Source organism: Mustela nivalis (genome assembly GCF_964662115.1).
Source record: "Mustela nivalis genome assembly, chromosome: 1".
Classification (NCBI taxonomy): Eukaryota; Metazoa; Chordata; class Mammalia; order Carnivora; family Mustelidae; genus Mustela; species Mustela nivalis.
Window position 1 is genome coordinate 121,921,075 of NC_139020.1, and position 26,295 is coordinate 121,947,369.

At 42.0% G+C, this 26,295-nt stretch overlaps 2 protein-coding genes across 5 annotated transcripts in view; one reads left to right on the plus strand and one right to left on the minus strand.

Annotated features, from left to right (window-relative positions):
* Positions 1 to 911: 911 nt before the first annotated feature.
* On the minus strand, positions 912 to 3,806 carry LOC309860655 (uncharacterized protein; the record flags this gene model as incomplete). Its single annotated transcript, XM_082722927.1, has 3 exons — positions 912 to 1,173; positions 2,388 to 3,414; positions 3,511 to 3,806. The coding sequence occupies 2 exons, from the start codon at positions 3,804 to 3,806 to the stop codon at positions 2,556 to 2,558; spliced, it is 1,155 nt and encodes a 384-aa protein (XP_082579053.1). The 3' UTR covers positions 912 to 1,173; positions 2,388 to 2,555.
* Positions 2,770 to 26,295, plus strand: part of PIK3CB (phosphatidylinositol-4,5-bisphosphate 3-kinase catalytic subunit beta) — a 203,417-nt gene continuing 179,891 nt past the window's right edge. Inside the window, exon 1 of one of the 4 annotated variants that reach the window (XM_082690404.1) lies at positions 2,770 to 3,056. The gene's annotated coding sequence lies outside the window, so the exon portion shown is untranslated. Of the gene's footprint in view, positions 3,450 to 26,295 lie in introns of all 4 variants that reach the window. The other 3 variants (XM_082690405.1, XM_082690406.1, XM_082690403.1) reach the window with 3 other exon arrangements.

Below are 26,295 nucleotides of genomic sequence, written 5' to 3' on the forward strand. Positions count from 1 at the left end.
CTTGATCTTGGGGTTGTGAGTTCATGCTCTATGCTAGGTGTAGAGCTTATCTTAAAAAATAAAATACAAGTGGGGCATGGGGTGCCTGGGTGGCTCACTCAGTTAAGCACCTGCCTTTGGCTCAGGTCATGATCTCAGTGTCCTGGGATCAAGCCCCGAATCTGGCTTCCTGCTTAGGGGGAAGCCTTCTTCTCCTTCTCCCATTCTCCCTGCTTGTGTTCCTGCTTTCACTGTCTCTCTCTCTCTGTCAAATTAATTTAAAAAATTTAAAAAAAAAAAAAGTGGGGTGTTTATGTGGTTCAGCCAGTTAAGCATCCAACTATTGATTTCGGTTTAGGTCACAGTATCTATGTTGTGAGATCGAACCCCACATCAGGCTTTGCGCTCAGTGGGGAATTTGCTAGAGATTCTCTCTCTCTCTGCTCCCCACAATTGCATTCTCTCTCTTTCTCTCTCTATGTATGTAATAGATAAATAAATCTTTTAAAAAATATTTTATTTATTTATTTGATAGAGAGACAAAGAGAGCTCGAGTGAGGGGAGGGGCAGAGGCTGAGGGAGAGGGACAAGCAGACTCCCTGCTGAGCACTGAGTTGGGTAGCCCAACTGGCACTCAATCCCAGGACTCTGAGATCATGACCTGAGCTGAAGTCAGATGCTTAACCAAACTGAGCAACCCAGGTGCCCCACTAAATAAATCTTTAAAAAAATAAGACCAGGGGCGCCTGGGTGGCTCAGTGGGTTAAACCACTGCCTTTGGCTCAGGTCATGATCTTAGGATCCTGGGATCGAGTCCCACATCGGTCTCTGCTCAGCAGGGAGCCTGCTTCCTCCTCTCTCTCTGCCTGCTTCTCTATCTACTTGTGATCCCTCTCTCTCTGTCAAATAAATAAATAAAATATTAAAAAATATAAGACAAAACTGTATTTATTTGATTAAAAGAATAAGTTAATACATATACTGGTTATAAGAAGTAAGTTAATTCAAAGATCTACGTATGTTTAAAAAAGATTGGGAGGGGGGCATCTGGGTGGCTCAGTTGTTGAGTTGTTTGCCTTCAGCTCAGGTCATCATCCCCAGGTCCTTGGATGGAGACCCCAGTGGGCTCCTGCTCAGCAGGGAGCCTGGTTCTTCCTCTGCCTGCTGTTCCCCTTGCTTGCACAATCTCTCTCTCTGACAAAAGAATAAATAAAATCTTTAAAAAAAAAAATGGAGGATAATTCTTCCCATCCAAATCTTCCTCTTTCAGCCCTCTCAGGTATCCAAAATAATCAGCCTACTATAAATCCTTCCACCACTTTCTTTTTGCTCATGTAAACATATATATAAATGGTTAGCAATATACTACAAGGGTCATAGTACTTTTTATCACTCTGCAATTTGAATTTTCTACTGTAGCAATATATCTGAACATACCTCTGGGTTAATATAAATACATCTAACTCATCATTATCATTGCATAATATTCCATAGTACAGAGGTAGTACAACAGATTCATGGATTCCATTACCTATGGACAATCAGGTGGTTTCCAGTTTCTTTGTGTTTGTTATGTACCACAAACAATATAAATATCTGTCTTAGTTTCCTGTAGCTACTTTAACACATTACCACAAACTGGGTGGCTTAAAATAATAGGAATCTATTCTCTCAGAGTTGCTAAGTCTAGAAAGCTGAAGTCAAGGGGTTGTCAGGGCTGTTAGCTTCTAGATGTTCTGAAGGTGGCTCTGTTCTATGCTTCTCTTCTAGTTTCTAGTAGCTGCCAGCAATCCTTGGCATTCTTTTTTTTTTTTTTTAAGATTTTATTTATTTATTTGACAGAGATCACAAGTAGGCAGAGAGGCAGGCAGAGAGAGAGAGAGGAGGAAGCAGGCTCCCTGCCGAGCAGAGAGCCCAGATGCGGGACTCCATCTCAGGACCCTGAGATCATGACCTGAGCTGAAGGCAGAGGCTTTAACCCACTGAGCCACCCAGGCGCCCTTATTTTTTCATTAATGGTTCTGGGCTTAATGATCCTTGCTTAAAATTTCCCCCTCAGGGAAAAGTTATATTACTATTCTTTAAAAAAATTTCCTCCAGGTTTTTTTTTTTCGATTACTTAGCTATTTGCCTGAGCTATCATAGTAGCAGTAAGTTACAATAACTCTACAATATAACAGCTTTACAGTAAGTTAAGATTTCAGCAAGAGCAATTCAAGCATGCCACTAAGGAAGAGGGCCGTAAAATTTCCCAGTCGAGGTCAAAAGATAACAAGAGATAAGTTATGCAGAAAGGGTTGAATAAACTGTTAAGGCACCGCATACAAATGTTAGTTATTACTACCGCAAAAGTGAACACACAGAAAACTAATCTTGGGCTTGGAAGGCTGGACTTTTGCTTTTATTACCATTAACATTTTTGGTAACATTTACCAGCTATGAGGCAGCACTCCATCTCCAGAACTCAGACAGAGAAGTGGGAAAAGCGAAGGGCTGTGTCCAATGAGTCTGTCTATAGTTCCAGAACAGAAGGCCAACAAGAAAACCTAGGAACAGAGGGGTGTCTCGGGAGGGGGCTACGAAAGCCGGGGCAGATGGCAGTTGTCCTCTGAAGGCTGCCTGTTGGAGATTGCCGATCCCACGGTACTCGCTGAGCCCAAGAGGAGCCGGACCTGCCTGGCCCTAAAGGCAGCTGGAGACGACGAGGCGACGGTGCGGCGTCCTCCCCTGCGGGGCCAGTCCCGCGGGTCTGGCGGCGGCCGCTGAAGGACCGGGGATTGGTCCGAGTGGCGCAGGGGGCGGGGCGAGGGCTGCTGGGAGGCCGGCCTGGGAGGTGCGCGCGCGCCCGCACGCGGCGGCGGCGGCGCGCGCGTGCTCCGTCGGTCGGTGCGGCGGCGGTGGCTGTGGTGGAGCGGGCCATGGCTGTGGGTGGCTGGCCGGTGTAGCGCCGCGCGGGGCAGGCGGGAGGCGACCGAGAGAGGCGGAGATGAGGGCACCGCAGCTGCATGGTCGCGGTGTCTTGGGCTGCTGACCGTGTCCCCGGAACCAGGAGTAGGCGGCGGCGGAGCACCGGGCAGGTGAGAGCGGCGGCGCGGGACCCGGATGCGGCGCTGCTGAGTGGCGACGCGGTCGCGGCGGCGGGTGAGGTGCCCCCGCGCGGGCGGGCGGCGCGCTCTTGCCTGCCTCAGCCTCTGGCGCCACCGAATTGTGTCCCCGCTGCGCGCTTCCTGCCGGCGCGGTGGACACCCGTCCGCCGGCCTGCGGGGGCGCCTCGCACGACTGCGGCCCTCCCGGGGCTCTCTGAGGTGAGAGGCGCTTCCCGGCCTCTGGGCGGCCGAGTCCCGACCGAGCGCCCCGGGCCGCTGGTGCTTCTGGTGGCGTTCCTGAGGGGCCCTCTGTGGAGAGGCGGCGCCCTCGCTCTCGTCTCTCCTCAGCCTATGCGGACACCCCCGGGGCTCTCAGACCCTCAGGTGCCTTTTTACATTGAAGCGCATTTTAGGGGCGGAGATCCTGGGCTGTTGGGGTACGGGCGTGTTTTCAAATCCCAGCGCTTCCACCGACCAGCCTTGGGGCCTTGGGCCCAAGTCTCCTGATTCGTTAATGGGAATAGGAATACGTACTTCACAGGGTTGTTTTGAAGCTAGGACAGGATGATGCGCAGGACCGATCAGCCCGCGCTCGGTACGTGGTAGGCTCTTAGGAGCAGTCCTGGTGCAGCATCTTTTCTGGTTAGCTGTTGCTGATTCCTGGCTGCGGGAGTACGTTTGGGGCACATTTATTTCCGAACTGTTCTGTTGTTGCAATAACCTCCACTGGAGTTTCTTCATATTGGATCCTGTTCTCTTCCAGGGGCCAAAATATTGCCCACCCTAGAATCATGCAGTCTCTCTCGCTGAGTTGGCTTGGGATACCTGTCTCAGGCGCTGAGTGGAAATTGTAGTAAATAAGACCGAATGGATTTTAGATTCGCTTAGGATGGAAGATGGTGGGACACACAAACTGGAAGTGCTTTGCTGTTTAAATAATCTTAAGTGACACTTAACTGTCGCTTGTTACATAGTATAAACACATGAGGAGTCTGGAAACAGACTCGTTTTTCTGCCTTGCTACATCCAAAGGGAGTGACAAGTGCTTTTGTAAACATCATTGTGGGCAGTGTTAGTGTGTGGTGAAGTCATCATAATTAAGTTAGAGGAGTACTTATTTTGAAGCCCTGAATAAATGTTTGGAAATATGATTCCTAATAAAATCATCTTTAAGGAGTCAGAATTCTCAGCAGTTCATTAATCATTTGGGAATTTTTATGCAATGCTGTAAGATTTTTATGGTAAAAGCAGAACTGTTTAAGTCATCATAATGTAGTTTAAGAGAGAGTGGTCAGGATAAAGATCTTAGTTTCAGAAGGTAAGTGTGAAAACAAGTAAAAATCTTAAACTTTAATAACCAAAATTGCAGAGGTGCTTGAGTGGCTCAGTTGATTGAGCATCCCACTCTTGAGTTCCTCCTCCGGTCATGATTTCAGGGTCCTGGTATCAAGCCCCCCTTTGTGCTCACACACAGTTTGCTGATCCCTTTCCCTCTGTTCTTCCTCATCTCTCTCTCAAATAATAACTTAAAAAAAAAAAACAAAAAACCAAACTGAAATTGTATTTACTAAAGCAAAAATGACTGAAAAAAAACCTCTTGTTTTACACACCCTGATTCATTCTCTGATGAGAGTCTTCCACCTTCAGGGTGTGTTTTAGAACTATAGAAAATTGAATTGGCTTTTAAAATATTTATTTATTATCACAAGTAGGCAAAGCAGCAGGCATAGAGAGAGGGGGGAAGCAGGCTCCCTGCTGAGCAGAGAGCCCATTGTGGGGCTGGATCATAGGACCCTGAGATCATGAGCCGAGCTGAAGGCAGAGGCTTTAACCCACTGAGCCACCCAGGCACCCATTAATTTATAGCCATTTTGTACCTCTCTTTCATGTTTCCTAGTTTTCTTTAGAGACCCATCCATAAAGGCTTTGATTCAGCTTGTTTTTGAATGTGAACAAAATACGTAGAAAAAAATAAAATTAAGCCTTGTAAGTTATGTTCTTCCCAAATTTTGGTCTTCCCTGTTGTCTAACTTCATTCAGACTGGTGACCTGAAAGTAGAAGCATTGCTAGCCTCTGTGAAAAGACCAGGGATCAGAAGTCACTTCTTGCTTCATTCTAGGCCTGGACTTGGGTTCCTATTAGCTGGGGCTTTGAGGATGTCACTCAGTCTTTTTGGGCCTCAGTCTTTTTATTTATAGAGTGTGAGTGGGTGTGTGTCACAAGGTTTGGGGGTGGTGGTGGACTAGAGAATCACGTTATATAGAAGAACCTTTCAGATTACTACGCTTTTATGGTTTTCCTTCCCTCACTCTTTCTTTTGTTGATTTTTTCTTTCTCTTGCTGAATTAAAAACATCCTAATGCCTGGGGGTATATAGCTCAGGGGTAGAGTATTTGACTGAAAAACCTCCTAATGCCTTAGTGCTTCCAAGCCTTTACCTCTACTTTTTTTTTTTTTTTAAAGATTTTATTTATTTATTTGACAGACAGAGATCACAAGTAGGCGGAGAGGCAGGCAAAGGGGGAGGGAGGAGGAAGCAGGCTTGCCCCCGAGCAAGCGGAGAGTCAGTTGTGGGGCTCAATCCCAGGACCCTGAGATCATGATCCAAGCTGAAGGCAGAGGCTTTAACCCACCAAGCCACCCAGTCGCCCCCCCCACCATTACCTCTACTTATTAAAAACATTTTTTTAAATATATATTTTTACAGTTTTATTTATTCATTTGACAGAGAGATCACAAGTAGGCAGAGAGTGGGGCGGGTGGGGAAGCGGGCTCTCTGGTGGGGCTCGATCCCAGGACCCTGAGATCATGACCTGAGCTGAAGGCAGAGGCTTAACCCACTGAGCCACCTAGGCGCCCCTAAAAGCGTTTTTTAAGTAATCTCTGTGCTCAACATGGGGCTTGAACTCATGACCCTGAGATCAAGAGTTGTATGCTCTAGGGTCGCCTTGGTGACTCAGCCTGTTAAGCTAATCTGCCTTTGGTTGTGGTCTCAGGGACTTGGGATCAACCCTTGCATCAAGCTCTCTATTCAGTGACGGTCTGCTTCTCCCTCTTCCTCTGTGATCTCTCTCACTCTCACTGTCTCTATTTTATTTTTTATATTTTAAAAGATTTTATTTATTTATTTGACAGACAGATCACAAGTAGGCAGAGAGAGAGAAAGAGAGAGAGAGAGGAGGAAGCAGGCTCCCTGCCGAGCTGAGAGCCCGATGGGAGAGGCTCAATCCCAGGACCCTGGGATTAGGACGAAAGCTGAAGGCAGAGGCTTTAACCCACTGAGCCACCCAGACGTCTCTCTTCTACTTTTTTCTACTTGCACTCTTTCTGGGTGCTCTTATGTCCACTGTCAATGTGCTGTTGACTCTCACATTTTCTTTTTTTTTTTTTTTTTTTTTTTTTAAGATTTTTATTTATTTATTTATTTGAGAGAGAGAGACAGTGAGAGAGAAAATGAGCGAGGAGAAGTTCAGAGAGAGAAGCAGGCTCCCCGTGGAGTTGGGAGCCCGATGCGGGACTCTGGGATCATGACCTGAGTGAGCCGAAGGCAGTCGTCCAACCAACTGAGCCACCCAAGCGTCCCGACTCTCACATTTTCATCTTCAGTCTTGAACTTCAGATTTCCTTTTACTGCCTGTGTGGTATCTTCACTCCATTTGTCTATAGGCATCTTAAACTGAACATGTTCAGAGTGGAGCTCTTGATTTCTGTTCCTCAACCCATTCCTTCCTCAGAAGTCTCCATTTCGTAAGAGCACCCTTCTGCCCCCAAACTTCACCATCCTTAAGTGAAAAATATGGTGGTCATCCTTAATTTGTCCCCTTCACTGTTCCCCCATCCCCCACACAATCAGTCCTTCAGCAAACCCTGTTAATTTTAGCTGCAAATACCTTTTTTCTTTCTTTCTTTCTTTTTTTTTGAGAGATTGCTAGAGAGCACTGAAGTGTGCAGACTGGGGAGGGCAGAGAGAGAGAGGGAGAGAGAGAATCCTAAACAGGCTACAGGCTCAGCAGGAGCCCAAGGTGGGGATCCTGACCTGAGTTGAAATCAAGTGTAAGACCCTGAACTGACTGAACTACCCAGGAGCCCCCAAAATACATGTCAAGTGTATTTACTTCACTTTGTTTGTATTGCTACCACCCCCATTATTCTTGGACAGTGGCTTCCTAACTGGTCTCCTTGCCTCTGGTCTTGCTTTACTATTTCAAACAGCTGCCAGAGTGATCTTTACTCATTTTCCTGCCTCAATGGCTTTTCATTACACTACGAAGTAAATCCACACTCTTTATACCTGCATTATCTGCTAATTATTTTGCTTATTTTCTTATTTATTTGCTTATGGTCTTTTTTCCTCCAGCATACTCTAAACCGTGAGGGGGAGATTCTTGTTTGTGTTCCCTATGGTTATTTTTTAAAAATTATTTATTTATTTATTTTTTAATATAGGTTCCATGCCCAGCAGTGCTAGAACACAGGTGCCTGATATCAAGACCTGAGCTGAGATCAAAAGTTCAGTCCCTTAACGGGTTGACTGAGTCACCCAACTGCCCGTCTCCCACCGTGGTATATACTTCGTTATCAGAACAATGTCTGAAACATTTAACTTATGTTGAATGAACGAATGTGTGAATGAAATAAATCACAATCTTTTGATTGCAGGTGCAGTATATACTGAACAAACTACCTTTATTGGTCCCAGATTTGTGCAAATGAAGGAGTAATCAGAGGGCATAGAGTTATTCTGTTTAGGTATTACTCCCTCAGTCTTGGTTAAGGTGTTGTACCTCCTGAAAAGGCTAAGCATTTAGACATTAAGCCATTGATAGCAAATGTGAATTTTACTCATTGTGTCCTTGTTCATTAGTGTTTTTGTAAATAAAGAACCTAATGGGTTTAACAGGCTTTTTTGGTTCTTTTGAGACATTAAATTTTGTTCTTTGGGGGGTGGGGGATGGGGATTGGCTCTAGAGTGTGGTAGTTTCATCCAGTATTACATACCAAATCCTTTAGGGTAGCAATTGGAATTTTTTTAGAGAACAGATATTTTTATTTCAATTACACTATTTAAAAAAAATCTGACATCCTGCTCCTGTATATCCAGCCTCTGAACCATTTGATTTGTAATTACCGTATCTGGGGGATAAGTCCCTATCATTTGGTTTCTTTTCTTTTCTTACTTTTTTTTTTTTTTTTTTAAAGATTTATTTATTTGAGAGGGAGAGAACATGAGCTGGGAGAGGGACAAAAGGAGAGAGAGAGGGAGAATCTCAAGCAGACTCCCTGCTCTGTGTGGAGCCCCACACAGGGCTCGATCCCATGACCCTGAGACCATGACCTAAGCTAAAATCAAGAGTTGGATGCTTGGGCGCCTGGGTGGCTCAGTGGGTTAAAGCCTCTGCCTTCGGCTCGGGTCGTGATCCCAGAGTCCTGGGATTGAGTTCCGCATTGGGCTCTCTGCTCAGCAGGGTACCTGCTTTCCTTTTTCTCTCTCTGCTTGCCTCTCTGTCTACTTGTGATATCTCTCTGTCAAATAAATAAATAAAATCTTTAAAAAAAAAAAAGTTGGATGCTTAACTGACTGAGCCATCCAGACACCCCTCTTTTTTTTTTTTTAAGATTTTAATTTTAAGTAATTTTTACACTTATGTGGGGGATCTACACTAAGAAGTAAATCCACACTCTTTATACCTGCATTATCTGCTAATTATCTTGCTTATTTTCTTATTTATTTGTTAACAATACTGAGTTCAAGTCAATAATATTGAGATCAAGAGTTGCATGCTCCACCAACTGAGCCAGCCAGGTGCCCCTCATTTGATTTGTTTTAACTGCTCATTTGAGAACTTCATCATGTTGTAGAAGGAGGGAGGTAAACTTAGGACTTTTACCCCCACTTTAGACCTGTTTTGTAGCCCTAAAAACTTGGAAGTATGAAAAGAAGGGTATGGAAAAATTAAAAGTGTGTAATTCCATTGTCAAAGTAGAAATACTAGGAAAAATATATTGGAGAAGAAAATCCTAGACTGGAATAATGATACTGACTGAACATTTAGTAGAAGAGCAGAAGAAAAGGAAGATAGAGAATGTCATTGATTTTTAGGCTTGTATGGGACAACATCCCTTACTGCGCCTCTTCTCACTTCCCTTCCCAAACTTTGTCACTTGGATATTCTTCCCACTGCTCTTTCTCTGTTCCATGATTGGTATGGGTTGTTTTTCTAAGGAGTGCCTATGAGCCTTCAGTAGTCTTAATGTCTGCTGGAATGCTTTGTGAGAGGCTTTTCTCCTTATTCCTAGTCAAGGTTTGTCTTCCTGGATTTTCTAGCCATTGGGTCTAGCTTTCCCTTTAGACTGGCTCCACACTGGTTTATTTCCTTTTTAAGTTGTTGTTCCACTGTGTATTCCATGGTTGCTTTTATGTTATTATCTCCAGGTTAAATAGTTCTGAGTCACAAGCTTCTGTTTGAGAGAGGGAAAATGAAAGGGATTAGATGTGTAGTTGGGTGTATATAGTGTGTTTGCTCCAGTTGCTCTGATAATGCAGATTGTGTATCTAATTTAGACCTTTCTTTTTCAACAGACTTTTTTTTTTAGATGACTAAAGAGATTTTGATAAAAAGACATTTCTTTTTCTTTCTTCTTCTTCTTCTTCTTTTTTTTTTTTAAAGATTTATTTATTTGACACAGAGAGAGATCACAAGTAGGCAGAGAGGCAGGCAGAGAGAGAGGGGGAAGCAGGCTCGCTGTTGAGCAGAGTGCCCGATTCGGGGCTCAATACCAGGACCCCATGATCATGACCTGAGCCAAAGGAAGAGGTTTTAACCCACTGAGCCACCCAGGCGCCCCTAAAAAGACATTTCTAAAAGGGGTGATGTTGAATTTAAAAACTTTTATACACAGTAAAACTCAAAAATTTTAAATTAGTTTTTAAAAAGGTCCAGTACAGTTAATATACAGTGTTATATTAGTTTTGGGTATACAGTATAAAGTATTCAACAGTTTTATACATTACTCAGTGCTCATCATGATAAGTTTACTTTTTTTTAATTGGTTTTTTAATTAATTAGTTTACTCTTTAATCGCCTTTACCTATTTCCCCCATCCCCCACCCCCTCCTCTCTGGTAACCATCAGTTTGGTCTGTATAGTTAAAAGTTGGTTTCTTGGGGGCATCTGGGTGGCTCAGCCAGTTAAGCATCTGCCTTTGGCTCAGATCATGATCCCAGGGTCTTGGGATCAGGCCCCACATTGGGCTTCCTGCTTGGCGAGAAGTCCTGCTTGTGTGCTCGCTCGCTCTCTCCCTCTATCAAATAAGTAAAATATGAAAAAAAAAAAAGGTTGTTTCTTGGTTTGTCAGAACTCAATTTCTTTCATGTATAGTCCTGAGTTAACACACACATAGATTTTTGTAATTGCAGCCACCACTAACAGTATATAAAACAATTCTGACACCCCAGATAATAACCTTGTGTTACCCCTTTGTAGTCCCCTTCTTCCCTATTCTTAACACTTGGGGCTATTTGTTATTTATTTATTTATTTTTAAAAAAGATTTTATGTATTCATTTGTCAGAGAGAACACAAGCAGGGAGAGCTGCAGGCAGAGGGAAAAGGAGGCTCCCTGCTGTCAGAGGATCCCAGGATGCTGGAATCATGACCTGAGCCAAAGGCAGACACTTAACTGACAGAGCTGCTCAGGCATCCCGGGGGTTATTTGTTATTTATTTATTTATTAAAAAAGATTTTATTTATTTATATGACGAGAGAGACACACAGTGAGAGAGGGAACACAAGCATCAGGAGAGGGAGAGGGAGAAGCAGGCTTCCCGCTGAGCAGGGAGCCCGATGCGGGGCTCAGTCCCAGGACCCCAGGATCATGATCTGAGCCGAAGGCAGACACTTAACCATCTGAGCCACCCAGGCACCCTGGTTATTTGTTTTTTAAGGAAAAAAATTTTCATGGCTAGAATATGTTAGCACTGGAATCAGTGGATGATTGATCACCCTAATTTTTTTTTCTTTTTTTTTTTTAAAGATTTTATTTATTTATTTGACAGACAGGGATCACAAGTAGGCAGAGAGGCAGGCAGAGAGAGGGGGGGAAGCAGATTGCCCGCTGAGCAGAGCGCCCGAATCGGGGCTCGATCCGAGTACCCTGAGATCTTGACATGAGATCATGACCTGAGCTGAAGACAGAGGCTTTAACTAACCCACTGAGCCACCCAGGCAGCCCCATGATCACCCTAATTGTTGGTGTTCTTCTGGAAATATAAGTGAGATCACTCTAGTCTTCAATATGCAATAAAGTAATTATCTTTGTAGATACAGGATGTTTATAAAGGCTTTGAATTTAAAAAAATTATTGTGTAACTTCTGGAACCTATGAAGGGAGACTAATTCGATAATGTCAAGTTACAATAGGGACCATCTAACAAAGAATTTGGGGACTAAGTCTGATAAAATAATAATGGGTGGCATCACATACCCACTTATCTCTCTTTGGTAAATCTAGACTTCCTCTTTACTGCTGTTGCAGGGTTAGCTAGAGATTAATTTTGTCAAGGCTTATGTTATAAAGTTTCAGTTTTTCTCCCTCGTTTCTCTCTAGCATTGTCACTTTCTGCTAACCTATCTATTTTTTTCCCAGCACTTAAAATTGTTTCAGCTATTCAATTTCTGTAGGGATTGAGAGGAGGATATGCTATCTGTATACCCGAAGTATATTGCTAATATAGCTTTCAGTCATCCTATTAGTTCCAGCCTAAAGCAGTTAATAATCTAAAAACTCCATCATTTGCATACAAAATTCATAAATCCTTATTCTGAGTCCTGGCTCCAGGATATATTTCTCCCCCACCTCTCTACCAACAACCTCCTTATTTCCTGCGTATTTAAAGTGGCTCACTTGAGATTATTACTGGTTGACCCTTTAACTGGGTGTATTTACTGGTGAAATAAAGAGTGTTATTCTGGATGGTCCCCTGTATTGTGGTATTGCTCAAGCCAGATGTACAGCTCATAGTCCTCTAGTGTAAGCTCAGGAAGAACTGATGGGCTCGTCTCTGACTCTGTAGGTTGTCCTTCCTGGGTGCTCTAGTCACTTGGGAGACCACCAGGCAAACTTAAAGGGAAATCCTGATTATCCATGCCTTCAGGAGGAGGATTATGTGGATTAAAAGAAATCCATGCGTAATCCAGAAGCTTTATTTAAACTGCAGTTTAACCACATTCCTGAGCATAGTTTTTCCTTGCATTTCTAATAACTAATTTATAATATATGCTGATTTCATATCTATCTCCTTCTACCATTTAGAAGTATTGGCCGTTGTGAAGTAGGAAAGGATAGGAGGGGTCAAAGGAGCTAGATAATGAACAGGCATTGCCCTACATAATTTGGTGTTGACTGGGTGGTTTAACCACAGTGCTTACTAGACCCTGAAGACCTGAATTCCATGAATTCCTTACCTGCTGAGCCACTGGAAGAAATTGGAGGGGACTGTCAGCAAGAGGTCAAATTCCATTTTGAGATATTTGTGCTCTACTAGTTCAAATGATTCTTGAGCTTTCATGATTTAATAGTGAGTATTAAGGATTATAAGTATTTCAGAATTATAACTTTAATGCAATTTGAAGTTTTCCTTAATGTTTATTTACTGATATAGCTTATTGACAATTTTTGTAGGAATTAAACCAAAAAACTGCAATTCCAAATAAGAGATGCTCAGTTTTTGTAGCCAGGCCACCCACTACTACCTCTGACAAGTTACATACATGTAGTTACACAGTAATTTCTATTGATTAGTTGAAATATGGTCCTTTAACATTGTGGGGGGGGGTTGGGTGCAAAATGTGCTTTTTTTTTTTAAGATTTTATTTATTTACTTGACAGAGATCACAAATAGGTAGAGAGGCAGGCAGAGAGAGAGGGGGAAGCAGGCTCCCCACTGAGCAGAGAGCCTGATGCACGGCTGGATCCGAGGACCCTGAGATCATGACCTGAACTGAAGACAGAGGCTTTAACCCACTGAGCCACCAGGCGCCCCCAAATGTGCTTTTGTTAAAAGATTTTATTTATTTGACAGAGAGAGGGAACACAATTGGGGGAGCAGCAGAGGGAGAGGGAAAAGCAGGCTCCCCACTGAGCAGGGAATCTGATGTGGGACTCAACCCTAGGATTATGACTTGAGGTGAAGGCAGACACTTAACTGACTGAGCCACCCAGGTGTTCCAAAAATGTGTTTGTGTTAAAGTATGGGGACAGGAACTGTGGGCAGAAAGAGCTGCCTGACATTGTGTATTCTTGAACTACTGATTTATTGTAGGTACTATTAAAATCATTCGCTAGGCTTTAGAAATCATTGAAAATTGCTGTTCTTAGGTTATCAGAACAAAAATTAAAATTTGTTAGCTAAAACTTAACTCTGCAGGGGTGCCTGGGCAGCTCAGTTAAGTGTCCGACTTGTGGTTTTGGCTGGAGTGGTGATCTCCGGGTCCTGAGATCAAGCCTCTCATTGGACTCTGCACCCACAGTGGAGTCGGCTTGAAACTCTCTCCTTCTCCCTCTGATTCCCTTCCCATGGGTTCCTATGTGTGCGCTCTTTTTCTGTCTCTCAAATAAAAAAATAACTCTTTAAATCTTTTTTTTAAAAATTATTCTTCTTTAATTTTTTTTTTAAGATTTTATTTATTTACTTGACAGAGACATAGCAAGAAAGGGAACACAAGTAGGGAAGTGGGAGAGGAAGAAGCGGGCTTCCCGCTGAGTGGGGAGCCTGATGTGGGGCTCCATCCCAGGATCCATGGGATCATAACCCGAATTAAAATCTTTTTTTTTTTTTAAAGATTTTATTTATTTATTTGACAGAGATCACAGGTAGGTAGAGAGGCTGGCAGAGAGAGAGAGAGAGAGAGAGAGAGAGAGAAGCAGGCTCCCTGCCAAGCAGAGAGCCCGATGTGGGACTCAATCCCAGTATCTTGAGATCATGACCTGAGCCCAAGGCAGTGGCTTAACCCACTGAGCCACCCAGGCGCCCCCGAATTAAAATTTTGAGTCAGATTCTTAACTGACTGAGCCACCCAGGTGCTCCTATAATGGCAACATTTTTTTTGTTTTTGTTTTTGTTTTTTAAAGATATTATTTATTTGACAGAGATCACAAGTAGGCAGAGAGAGAGAGAGAGAAAGAGGGGAGGAAGCAGGCTCCCTGCTAAGCAGAAAGCCCAATGCGGGGCTTGATCCCAGGACCCTGAGATCATGACCTGAGCTGAAGGCAGAGGTTTAACCCACTGAGCCACCCAGGCGCCCCATTATAGGCAAACCCATTTTGCCTATAATGGCAAAAATTTTAAAGTAACTTAAATGTTCCTCAGGAGGGCATTGGCTTAAAAAAGTAATACACTCATGTGATTGAATGTTCTGTAGCCATGAAACAGATGAGGAAGGTTTTTTCTCTACCCTCAACATGGAACTCCCCCTCAGGACCCTAAGATCAAGAATCACACATCCTACTGGCTGAGCCAGCAAGACACTCACAAGGAAAGTTTGTATGTACTGATGTGGAATGATTTTTCCATATAAATGGGCAAAGTTAAAAAAAACAAAAAAGGTGTGGTCACAGTATGTGTAGAATACTGCTATTACTAGTTTTTATTTTTTATTTATATTAAAAAATATATATGTATTTTATTTGACAGGGAGAGAGTGTGTGTTCATGTGAGCACGAGTGGGGGGTTGGGGGTGCAGGTAGGGGTGGCGGAGACCAGGAGGGCAGAGGGAGAAGCGGAATCCCTGCTGAGCAGGTATCCAGCTCAAGTGATTAGATCCCAGTACCCTTGGGATCATGACCTGAGCTGAAGGTAGAGGCTTAACCAACTGAGCCACCCAGGCACCCTCTCTGCCCATTTTCTGATTGGATTGTTTGTTTTTAGGTGTTAAGTTTAGAAGGTCTTTATATATTTTGTTTTTTAAAATTTGTATTTATTCATTTTTTTACATAAGGTCTGTGCCTAATGTGGGACTTGAGCTCATGACCCAAGATCAGGAGTTGCTCCACTGACTGAGCCAGCCTGGTGCCCGATGTTCTTTATAGATTTTGGAAATTAACCCCTTGTCAAATATATCATTTGCAGGTATCTTTCCCACTCATTGTTGCCTTTCTGTTTAGTTGATGGGTTCCTTTGCTGTGCTGTGCAAAAGCTTTTTAGTTTGAGGTAGTCCCAGTTGTTCATACTGGTTTTGTCTCCCTTGCCTGGGGAGACAGATCCAGAAAAATACTTCCAAGGTTGATATTCAAGAGATTATTGCTTATGTTTAGTTTTATGGTTTCAGGTCTCACATTTACATCTTTAGTCCATTTTGAGTTTGTTTTTGTATATGGTGTAAGAAAGTGGCCGGTTTCATTTTTTGTATGTAGCTGTCCAGTTTTTGAAGAGACTGTCTTTCTCCTATTATATTTTTTATGTGTTGTTGTACATTAAATGACCGTGTAAGTGTAGGTTTATTTGTGGGCTTGCTGGTCTATTCCATTGATCTGTAGGTCTATTTTTGTGCCTGTACCGTGTTGTTTTGATTACTATAGCTTTGTAGTATAGTTTGATGTCTGGGATTTTAATATTTCCAGCTTTATTCTTTCTCAAGATTGCCTTGGCTATTTGGGTTCTTTTGTGATTCTGTACAAATGTTAGGATTATTTGTTCATGTTCTGCAAAAAATACTGTTGGTATTTTGATAGGGATCATATTGAATCTGTAGATTGCTGTGAGTAGTATGGGTAGTATGGACATTTTAACAGTATTATTCCAGTCTGTGAGCAGGTGTATCGTTCCATTTATTTGTGTCATCAGATTTCTTTTTCAGTGTTTTATAGTTTTGAGAGTATAGGTCTGGTCTTTCATCTCTTTGGTTAAATTTATTCCTAGTTATTTTGTTCTTTTTGGTATACTTGTACATGGGATTGTAAATTTTCCTTTCTTCTGTATTATTTATTTATTTATTTTTATTTAAAATTTTTTTAAAAGATCTTATTTATTTGCTTGACAGAGAAATCACAAGTAGACAGAGAGGCAGGCAGAGAGAATGGGGAAAGCAGGCTCCCTGCTGAGCAGAGAGCCCGATGCGATGCGGGGCTCAATCCCAGGACCCTGAGATCATAACCCGAGCTGAAGGCAGAGGCTTAACCCACTGAGCCACCCAGGTGACCCTCTTTTGTATTGTTTAAAAGATTTTATTTATTTGTCAGAGAACGCACAAGCAGGGTTTGCGGCAGGCAGAGGGAAAAGCAGGCTTTCCACTGAGAAAGGAGCCAAATGTGATGTGGGATTATGACCCTGAGCCAAAGGCAGATGCTTAACCGACTGAGTCACCCAGGCATCTCTCCTTTCTGCTGTTTTGTTGCTAGTATCTAGAAATGCAGCATATTTGCATATCTTGATTTTGTATATTGCAACTTCACTGAATTTTTCAGTTCCATTAGTTTTTTTGGTGGAGTCTTTAGGGTTTTCTGTATGTCCTGTCATGTCATCTGCAAATAGTGACAGTTTTACGTCTTCCTTACCAATTTGGATGCCTTCTATTTCCTTTTTGTTGTCTGATTGCTGTGGCTAGAACTTCTAGTACTATGATGAATAGAAGTGGTGAGAGGTTTTTCTCAATTTTTGGGGGGAACAGCTTTGTTGATTTTATTTACATATATGCACACACATGCATATATGTATATACGTACATATACATATATGTACACACACGCGCACACACACATGTATGTGTACATATGCATATACGTACATATACGTATATGTATACATATATACATGTATATGCATATACACACATGATTAACATACTGTACAATTTATCCATTGAAAATGTGTAATTCAGTAGTTTTTGTATATTCCTATACCAGTTTTTATTTTTATTTTTATTTTTTTAAAAGATTTTATTTATTTATTTGACAGAGAGAGAGATCACCAGTAGGCAGAGAGGCAGGCAGAGAGGAGGAAGCAAGCTCCCTGCCGGGCAGAGAGCCCGATGCGGGGCTCGATCCCAGGACCCTGGGATCATGACCTGAGCCAAAGGCAGAGGCTTTAACCCACTGAGCCACCCAGGAGCCCCTCCTATACCAGTTTTTTAAAAAAATTGATTTTAGAAAATTTTTTATCCCTACAAAAAATTAACCGTTTAGGGGCATCTGTCTCTATAGATTTTCCTCTTTTGGACGTTTTATATAAATGGAACCATATAGGGGCGCCTGGGTGGCTCAGTGGGTTAAGCCGCTGCCTTCGGCTCAGGTCATGATCTCAGGGTCCTGGGATCGAGTCCCGCATCGGGCTCTCTGCTCAGCGGGGAGCCTGCTTCCTCCTCTCTCTCTCTCTCCCTGCCTCTCTGCCTGCTTGTGATTTCTCTCTGTCAAATAAATAAATAAAATCTTAAAAAAAAAAAAAAATGGAACCATATAATACAAAGTCTTTTGTGATTGGCTTCTTTGACTTAGCATAATGTTTTTAAGGTCATCTGTATTGTAGCATGTGTCATTACTTTCTTTTTTGCTGAATAATTCTGTTTTCTTTTTAGATTCCATTAGTAAATGTGTTTTGCTATATATTAGGGTTGTTAATCAGGAGATTGTCCATGACCTAGGTTTTTCTTCTGTATATCATCTGGTTGTTAATATTTTTTTTTTTAAAGATTTTATTATTTATTTGACAGAGATCACAAGTAGATGGAGAGGCAGGCAGAGAGAGAGCGGGAAGCAGGCTCCCTGCCAAACAGAGAGCCTGATGCGGGGTTCGATCCCAGGACCCCGGGAACATGACCTGAGCCGAAGGCAGAGGCTCCAACCCACTGAGCCACCCAGGCGCCCCAGGTTGTTAACATTTTGCTGTGTATTAAACTCTTTAAAGTATTGGCAGAGAGAGGGAAATGGTGTAAATTTAATTTTTTACTTTTTTAAAGATTTTATTTATTCATTTGACAAGAGAGAGACATAGCAAGAGAGGGAACACCAAGCAGGGGGAGTGGGAGAGGGAGAAGCAGGCTTCCTGAGGAGCGAGAAGCCTGATGCGGGGCTTGATCTCAGCATCCTGAGTTCATGACCTGAACTGAAGGCAGACGCTTAACAACTGAGCCACTCAGGCGCCCCAAATGGTGTAAATTTTAAAGCGAGTTTAGCTGTTAGTATCATTAGCAAGAATTTTAAAAGGAGTATGAAATTATGGGATAAATTTAGCAAAATTTGGAAATTAGTCCTACATTTTACTTTTTATGGTTTTTCTCAGTTCCTATTATATCTTACATTCATTTGAACTAATACTGTGTATTTTTATATCTAAACCTAAATTAAGGAGAAAAGTAATCATATGTAGAATTGGAGTGTTGGAAAAGAGATAGTTTCATATTCAGAGCACTTCTATCCTAAAATCCAGTCTAGATGAATCTAGATGAGTCTCCCACAGAATTTTACGGAACACGTTGAGTTGCCTTACTTTATTTAATCTCAGGTATTTTGCCATATGTATATTTTAAAGAATGGTTTCTCAGTTAATCCAAGAGGCATAAAAGAACAGTAAACTCTCATATGTTGTCTTTTAGAAAGAGGTTGGTTCCTGAAATGTTCTGTTTGTTTTTTGGCTCCAGTCAGCTTTTTTAAATTGTTTTGTTTGGATTTGGATTGTTTTCAGTTTGGGGCTATTACGAATAAAAGAAGTATGGTTTATTTTTTTATTTTTATTTTTTTTTAAATTTTATTTATTTATTTGAAAGACGGAGATCACAAGTAGGCAGGGAGGCAGGCAGAGAGAAAGAGAGAGGGAAGCAGGCTTCCTGCGGAGCAGGGAGCCCGATGCGGGGCTCGATCCCAGGACCCTGAGATCATGACCCGAGCCAAAGGCAGCAGCCCAAACCACTGAGCCACCCAGGCGCCCCAAGAAGTATGGTTTATTTTTTGTGTGAACAGAAATGTTCCTTTCTCTGATAAATTGCCTAAGAGTGCAATTGCCACCTTGTCTGGTATTTACTGTTTAGTTTTATAAGAAATTGCCACAGTCCCTTTTATCATACAAGGAGTAATAGGGAAGGCTTATGTGAACAGAAGCTAGCTGCAGTATGTAAACAAATCCTAGCTGAGCTGCTGTTCTGTTTGAAGTAAGCTTGGGAGTTCCACCTGCTTGATCACTGCCTAGTGACGGTGCCACCCTTGTGTGCACTCTTCACCCAGACTGCAACTGAGGGCCAGACAGGTGAAATGACATTATTATTATTATTTGGGTGGACAGCAAAGCAGAGTTTATTGAGTGATAGTAAAGCTTATTGAGGAATATAGTACAAAGTTCTCAAAGAGGAAGGGGACCCGAGAGGGTTGCCTGACATTAAAAAATTTTGTAAAAGGGGTGCCTGGCTGGCTCGGTTGGAGAACATGGAACTCTTGATCTTGGGGTCATGAGTTCCAGCCCCACACTGGGTATAGAGATTACCTAAATAAAAACTTAAATAAAAATATTTAGGAGTGATTTTAGGCTTATTATCAGCAAAACTGTTATTGGTACTCAGATTTCTTGATTACTAATTTTTTGTTGTTTTTATAAATTAGGCTAGTCTTTCATATGTATGTTTTGAATGGTCAAATAGTCCTCTAAGGTTTGTTATGAAAAATAATAGTATTATGCTGTTCCACTTCCTTCTGATAATTGTACCAGGGCATTTACGATTGGTATCTGTGTTATTTTGTACTAAACTATCTTCCTTTTATTTCTCCTTTATAATATAGTTTGGACTGTATATAACATATACATACATATAATTATTTAAAATTATGTTTTGTTTGTATTATTTATAAATTTTATTTCAGTGAGGTAAAGAGGTTGTTACGAAATACTTCTTATTCTAAAAAAGGGACCATTGGGTCTGACATGACTGAGTACCCCTAGAATAGGTGGGATTTGGTGGTACAGTGCATGGGAAAACTTTGATGGGAAGGTGGCTGGGGTCTTGGAGAAACTCAAAGGAGGCTATGTATAGTTGGAGAGGATAGAGTGAGTAGGACATGTGTAGGATGAGTGTCAACAGGGAGGCAGGGGGCCATATGGGACCTTGTTGGAAGAAGCTTGGAGAGTTGTTTCTCTGGAACTAAAGCTGAGCAGTTTTAAGGTATGAATTGCTTGACCAAGTGTAATTTATAGCTGAAATGGACTTAAAGATCTTTTGTAAGTTTATAAGTCAGAAAATGGAAGTTAATGGAATTTTCCCAAGGTCATGATAATGGATGAACTGGAGCTATAGCTTGACCTTGCTAGTTCATTGTTTACACTGGACTGCCAGGCAGAGGGAGTAATTTTTTTTTTTTTTTAATTTTATTTTTAGGAACTCTCTTCACACCGCATGGGAGTTGAACTCCCAACCCCAGGATCAAGAGTCCTATGTTCCACCAACTGAGCTAGCGAGGTGCCCCACAGGGATTGCATTTTAGATAGTTGGGAGCATTTCAGGGTTCACCAAAGGGAATTCTGGGATGAAGATGGCTGGATGGCTGTGTGCAGGCTGGAGGCAGTGGGTATTGGGAAGCCACAAAGTCAGCCTTCCCGCCCCCCTGACTTTATCCTCTGATCAGACTGAATCATGAATTACGAGCTCTGATCTTGACTTATGCTGTTATTTAATAGCTTTTGTGTTAGTGTGCTTATCTCTTCTTCTAGATAGTGTGCCCTTTACTTTTTATTTTGTATACATTCTGGCTCAAATACTTTATAAGTAATGAGTTTTACTTGTAAGTTGCCCCATCATCAGGTTTGAATTGGGCCACTGGTTTACTAGAATCTTCATTTTATCTTTGTGCATTGACTTTTTAACCTGGATATGTATTTTGGTTCAGAAGACTTATGGTTGCCTGCAAAGATAAGTTCATGCTCTCTTTGTAACAAAGTTCATCTCCAGCAACATACTTTGATGACTGCACTTTTTTTTTTTTTAAAGTAGGCTCCATGCCCAGTGTGCAGCCCAGTGTGCAGCCCAGTGTGGGGCTTGAACTCAGGACCCTGTGATCAAGACCTGAGCTGAGATCAAGAGTTGGATGCTTAATCAGCTGAGCCACCCACGTGACCCTGATGACTGTACTTTTAAATAAAACTGAAAATTAGGAAATAGGAGCTCTATAGTTTAGATATTGTTTAGAAGATTATTATTTTTTCTTTTTTTTAAAGATTTTATTTATTTATTTGACAGAGAAATATCACAAGTAGGCAGAGAGGCAGGAAGAGAGAGAGGGAGAAGCACGCTCCCTGCTGAGCAGAGAGCCTGACTCGGGGCTTGATCCCAGGACCTTGGGATCATGACCTGAGCTGAAGGCGGAGGCTTTAACCCACTGAGCCACCCAGGTGCCCCTTTTCTAATTTTTTTTATTGTAATCTTTCCAAAATTTTAAAGACTTTTTTAAAATTTTAATTTTTTTAAAAAGATTTTATTTGACAGAGATCACAAGTAGTCAGAGAGAGAGGAAGGGAAGTAGGCTCCCTGCTGAGCAGAGAGCCCAATGCAGGGCTCGATCCCAGCACCCTGGGATCATGACCTGAGCCGAAGGCAGAGGCCTAACCCCTGAGCTACCCAGGTGCCTCCAAATTTTAAAAGACTTTTTTAAAAAGATTACTTATTTTAGAGAGAGAGAGGGAGGAGATAGAATGTGCTTGTGCAGGGTGGGGGAGAAGCAAGAGAATCCCAGGCTGATTCCACCTTATGCGGGGCTTGGGGCTCTAACTCACGACCCTGAGATCTTGACCAGCTGAAACCAAAGGAGTTGGACGCTTAACCAACTGAGCCGCCCAGGTGCCCCAGGACTTTTTGTTTGTTTTGTTATAGTTACAAGTAGAACCTTCCCTTATGTGGATATACCATAATGTACCTGACCAGCCCCCTATTAGTAGACTTTCAGGTTTTCATCTTTAGCCCATTCAAGCATTCATTCAAGTAATGAATAAATAAGATTTATTATTATTATTTAAAATATTTTATTTATTTGACACAGAGAGACACAGCCAGAGAGGGGACGCCAGCAGGGGTAGTGGGAGAGGGGGGAGCAGGCTTCCCACCGAGCAGAGAGCTGGATGTGGGGCTGGATCCCAGGATCCTGGGACCATGACCTTAGCCGAAGGCAGACACTCAGTGACTGAGCCACCCAGGCACCCTTATTATTATTATTTTAAAGTATTTTGTTTATTTGACAGAGAGAGGGAACACAAGCAGGGGGAGCTGGAGAGGGAGAAGCAGGCTCCCTACTGAGCAGGGAGCCTGATCTGGAGCTCAGTCCCAGAACGCTGGGATCATGACTTAAGCCAAAGGAAGACCGTCAACAACTGAGCCACCCAGGCGCCCTTGAATAAATAAGGTTTAGGTTTTACTTTGAAACATTTGGTTCAGATTCTGTATGATCTAATGTATGAATTATGACCACTGAAAGAAACAGGGAGGGCAGATAGACATTCTGTAATAAATGGCTCAAATTCAGAATAGTGATTAACACATCTGTATGTAAGGATATAATTTATGTGTTTGAGGGCACTTCCACAAAGAGCTATAGGAGTTTTGGAATGATTACATATAGTATAAAGCTTGAAAGTCTGAAAATTTATTGTAAAAAGTAAGCCTCTGTTTCTTTGCCTAGGGATCCCTGTAATGTCCCACTTTCTTGTGTTTTGATGATCGTGTTTTTCAGTGTCCAGCATGTTCAGCATCATCACTGGCCAGTCCACTTGTTTTCCAGGGTAATCCCAGAAATTGCCAGTCTTCTTACTAGTTCCCTAATGTCAAGTTTATTTTTCTTCTGGCCATTCCAGCTCTTTACCTTCCATTGGTCTCTTTTCAAGTCTTACTCCCTCCAGAGTAATTTTGAATAAACAGGTGCCAGATTCTCTAGAGTTCAGTCTTCTCTTCAGTTCCAGCCTTAACCAGATAGGATGTCAGTTTAGTCATTCCTAGGGCTCCTCTGTCTGCTGAGCATGTTTAGTAATCATGTGGCTGGATGAGTATAACGGTGGTTCTTTGGTAGGTTTCTTTTCAAGCCTGAAAAACCACTGAAGGTTTTATAAACAAAGCACTGATGTGTTTATAATTTTATGTTAATCCATCTTTCTCTTAGTCAATATAGAAACTGTTGCTCTGCTGATCTAATTAAGGAAATTCTGATTTTTTTAGTAAGGGGAAGGAAGAATCATTTTATTTATTTATTTATTTATGAAGATTTTATTTATTTATTTGACAGAGAGAGAGATCACAAGTAGGCAGAGAGGCAGGAAGAGAGAGAGGGGTAAGCAGGCTCCCCACCAAGGAGAAAACCCGATGCGAAGCTTGATCCCAGGATCCTGAGATCATGACCTGAGCTGAAGGCAGAGGCTCAACCCACTGAGCCACCCAGGTGCCTGTTATTTTTTTTTTTAAGATTTTATTGATTTATATATGACAGAGATCACAAGTAGGCAGAGAAGCAGGCAGAGAGAGAGGAAGAAGCAGGCTCCCTGCTGAGCAGAGAGCCCGCTCCCAGGCAGAGGCTTTATACTGAGCCACCCAGGCGCCCCAGGAAGAATCCTTTTAAAATGGGAAGTGGAGGGGCACCTGGGTGGCTCAGTGGGTTTAAACCCTCTGCTTTCAGCTCAGGTCATGATCCCAGGGTCCTGGGATCAAGCCCTGCATCGGGCTCTCTGCTCAGCAGGGAGCCTGCTTCCCCCTCTCTCTGCCTGTCTCTCTGTCTACTTGTGATCTCTCTGTCTCTCTCTCTGTCAAATAAATAAATAAATAAAATCTTAAATAAAAATACAAATAAAATGGGAAGTGGATTTCCAAATGCTGATATTTTTTATACTTAATGAGTTTGCTAAAGGCTGCTTACACTATACCTAGGAAAGAAAAAGAATTCCTGAGGAGGGGTGCCTGGGTTATGCAGTTGGTTAAGCACCTGCCTTCTGCTCCAGCAATATGTCAGGGTCCTGGGATTGAGCTTTGTGTTGGGCTCTCTGCTCAGTGGGTAGTCTGTTTTCCTCCCTCTCCCTCTTGCTCTCTTGCTCTCTCCCTCTCTCAAATAAATAAATCAAATCTTAAAAAAAAAAAAAAAAGAATTCTTAAGGAATTGTGAATCTTGCATTTAATGATCAGATTTTCATTTATTTTGTGGAGCTGTTTTTTTTTTTTTTTTTTTAAGATTTTATTTAACAGAGAAAGAGAGCGCGCACAAGCAGGTGGAGCTGCAGGGAGAGAGAGAAGTAGACTCCTTGTTTAGCAGAGAGCCAGATGCAAGTCTCAGTCCCAGGACCCTGGGATCATTATCTGAGCTGAAGGCAGACACTTAACTGAGTGAGCCACCCAGGTGCCCCTGTAGAGCTGTTCTTAACAGTTGGTGAGATTAATCACATGAGTATAATGTTATATCTATTTAAAAGCCATAGAAGGCTCTTTGAATAGGTAATATAAAGCATAAATGAACCTAATGGATAATACTTTCTCTTCTGTGACAAGAGAACTGGAAAATAAGAAAAGTTATTTTCTAAACCATTATATTACAGCTCTATAAACAATGTTCTAAGGTTATGCCAGAGTGAATGTCTTAGAATGGTTCTGTATTTACAAGTTGTGTCACTAATGCAAAAATATTTTATGATTTTATTTTTATTTTTTTTAAAAGATTTTATTTATTTACTTGACAGAGAGAGACACAGTGAGAGAGGGAACATAAGAAAGGGGGAGTGGGAGAGAGAAAAGCAGGCTTCCTGCTGAGCAGAGAGCCCAGTGTGGGGCTCTGTCCCAGCATTCCAGGATCATGATGTGAGCAGAAGGCAGAGGCTTAATGACTGAGCCACCCAGGTGCCCCTATTTTGTGATTTTAAGTACTAAAAGTTTAAGACTTCTGCTTTTATAAAATTTTATAATAGGGGCTAGGAAATTATTTTGATGATTATTATTTTCTAATACTCAAATGGCTTTTTCTCCATAAGAGATCAAGTAATTTGTCAGGTTACTTCTGTTCCTGTTTACTTTTCTAGAAAATATAGTAACAGTGTTAACCCATTTATTTTAAGTGATTTAACATTAATTGAATGCTTGCCAATATGTGAAATGCTAGTGAGCTGACTGTAGTCAAAATTCAGACCTTTGGAATGTCAGATGTGTTCTGCCAAGAGGTTGGGACTTTCTTGGACATGTAAGCTACCAAGACTTCCTGAAAAGTGTGGGAGAGAGCCTCTGTGTTTTAGAGTTTCATTTTATGGTATAGAGTAAGACCTAGAGAAGGAGGCCATCACTCTAGGGTGTACAGGCTGCTCCCCTAGAGCCCCAAGTTCCTTTAGCTCTGCCTTGACTTTCCCCTTCACTCCTGAGAATTGTTCCAAGAGCTTTTCCCTTTGTCTTGATTGCATAACATCCCATCCCAGTCCCATCCTAGGTCTTACTGCAGAAGGATCTCTTTTTCCTTGGTGCAGGTACTTTGCATATCCAAATAATGGATGAACCTAGACATAATGGTTGAGCATCGAGTGCTGGGCAGACATGTGTCCTATCTTCAGTACTGTTATGATACTGTTTATTTTATTTTATTTTTTTAAAAGATTTTATTTATTTATTTGTCAGAGAGAGAGCGAGAGAGAGCGAGCACAAGCAGACAGAGTGGAAGGCAGAGTCAGAGGGAGAAGCAGGCTCCCTGTGGAGCAAGGAGCCCGATGTGGGACTCGATCCCAGGACGCTGGGATCATGACCTGAGCTGAAGGCAGCTGCTTAACCAACTGAGCCACCCAGGCGTCCCTATGATACTGTTTAATTCGATTGGGAGGGTGATGTTCATTTTTAGAAATGTAAGGTGGCACTGATTTAAAAAACAATGCAAATAAATACAGGAAAAAATATTTTTTCGTATTCTAATTTGATTGACAAAATTTCAAGAAATTCATAAGCTGAGAATACCTGTTTCATTGTTAGTCTTCAGTAACTGGCACTCTCTCTACCTAGACACCCAACACTCCTCCCTGCCTTTTTTTTTTTTTTTTTTTAAACAGTGGTTAAATTGTCTTGTTGCGGAGGAAGTGGATACTTCTTTTTGTCAGAAGACTGGAGCAGTGGGTGTTTGTTTACAGTTTAAGATACTTTTTTTTTTTTTAAGATTTTATTTATTTGTTTGACAGAGAGAGATCACAAGTAGGCAGAGAGAGAGGGAGGTGCAGGCTCCTTGCTGAGCAGAGAGCCTGATGTGAGGCTCGATCCCAGGACCTTGA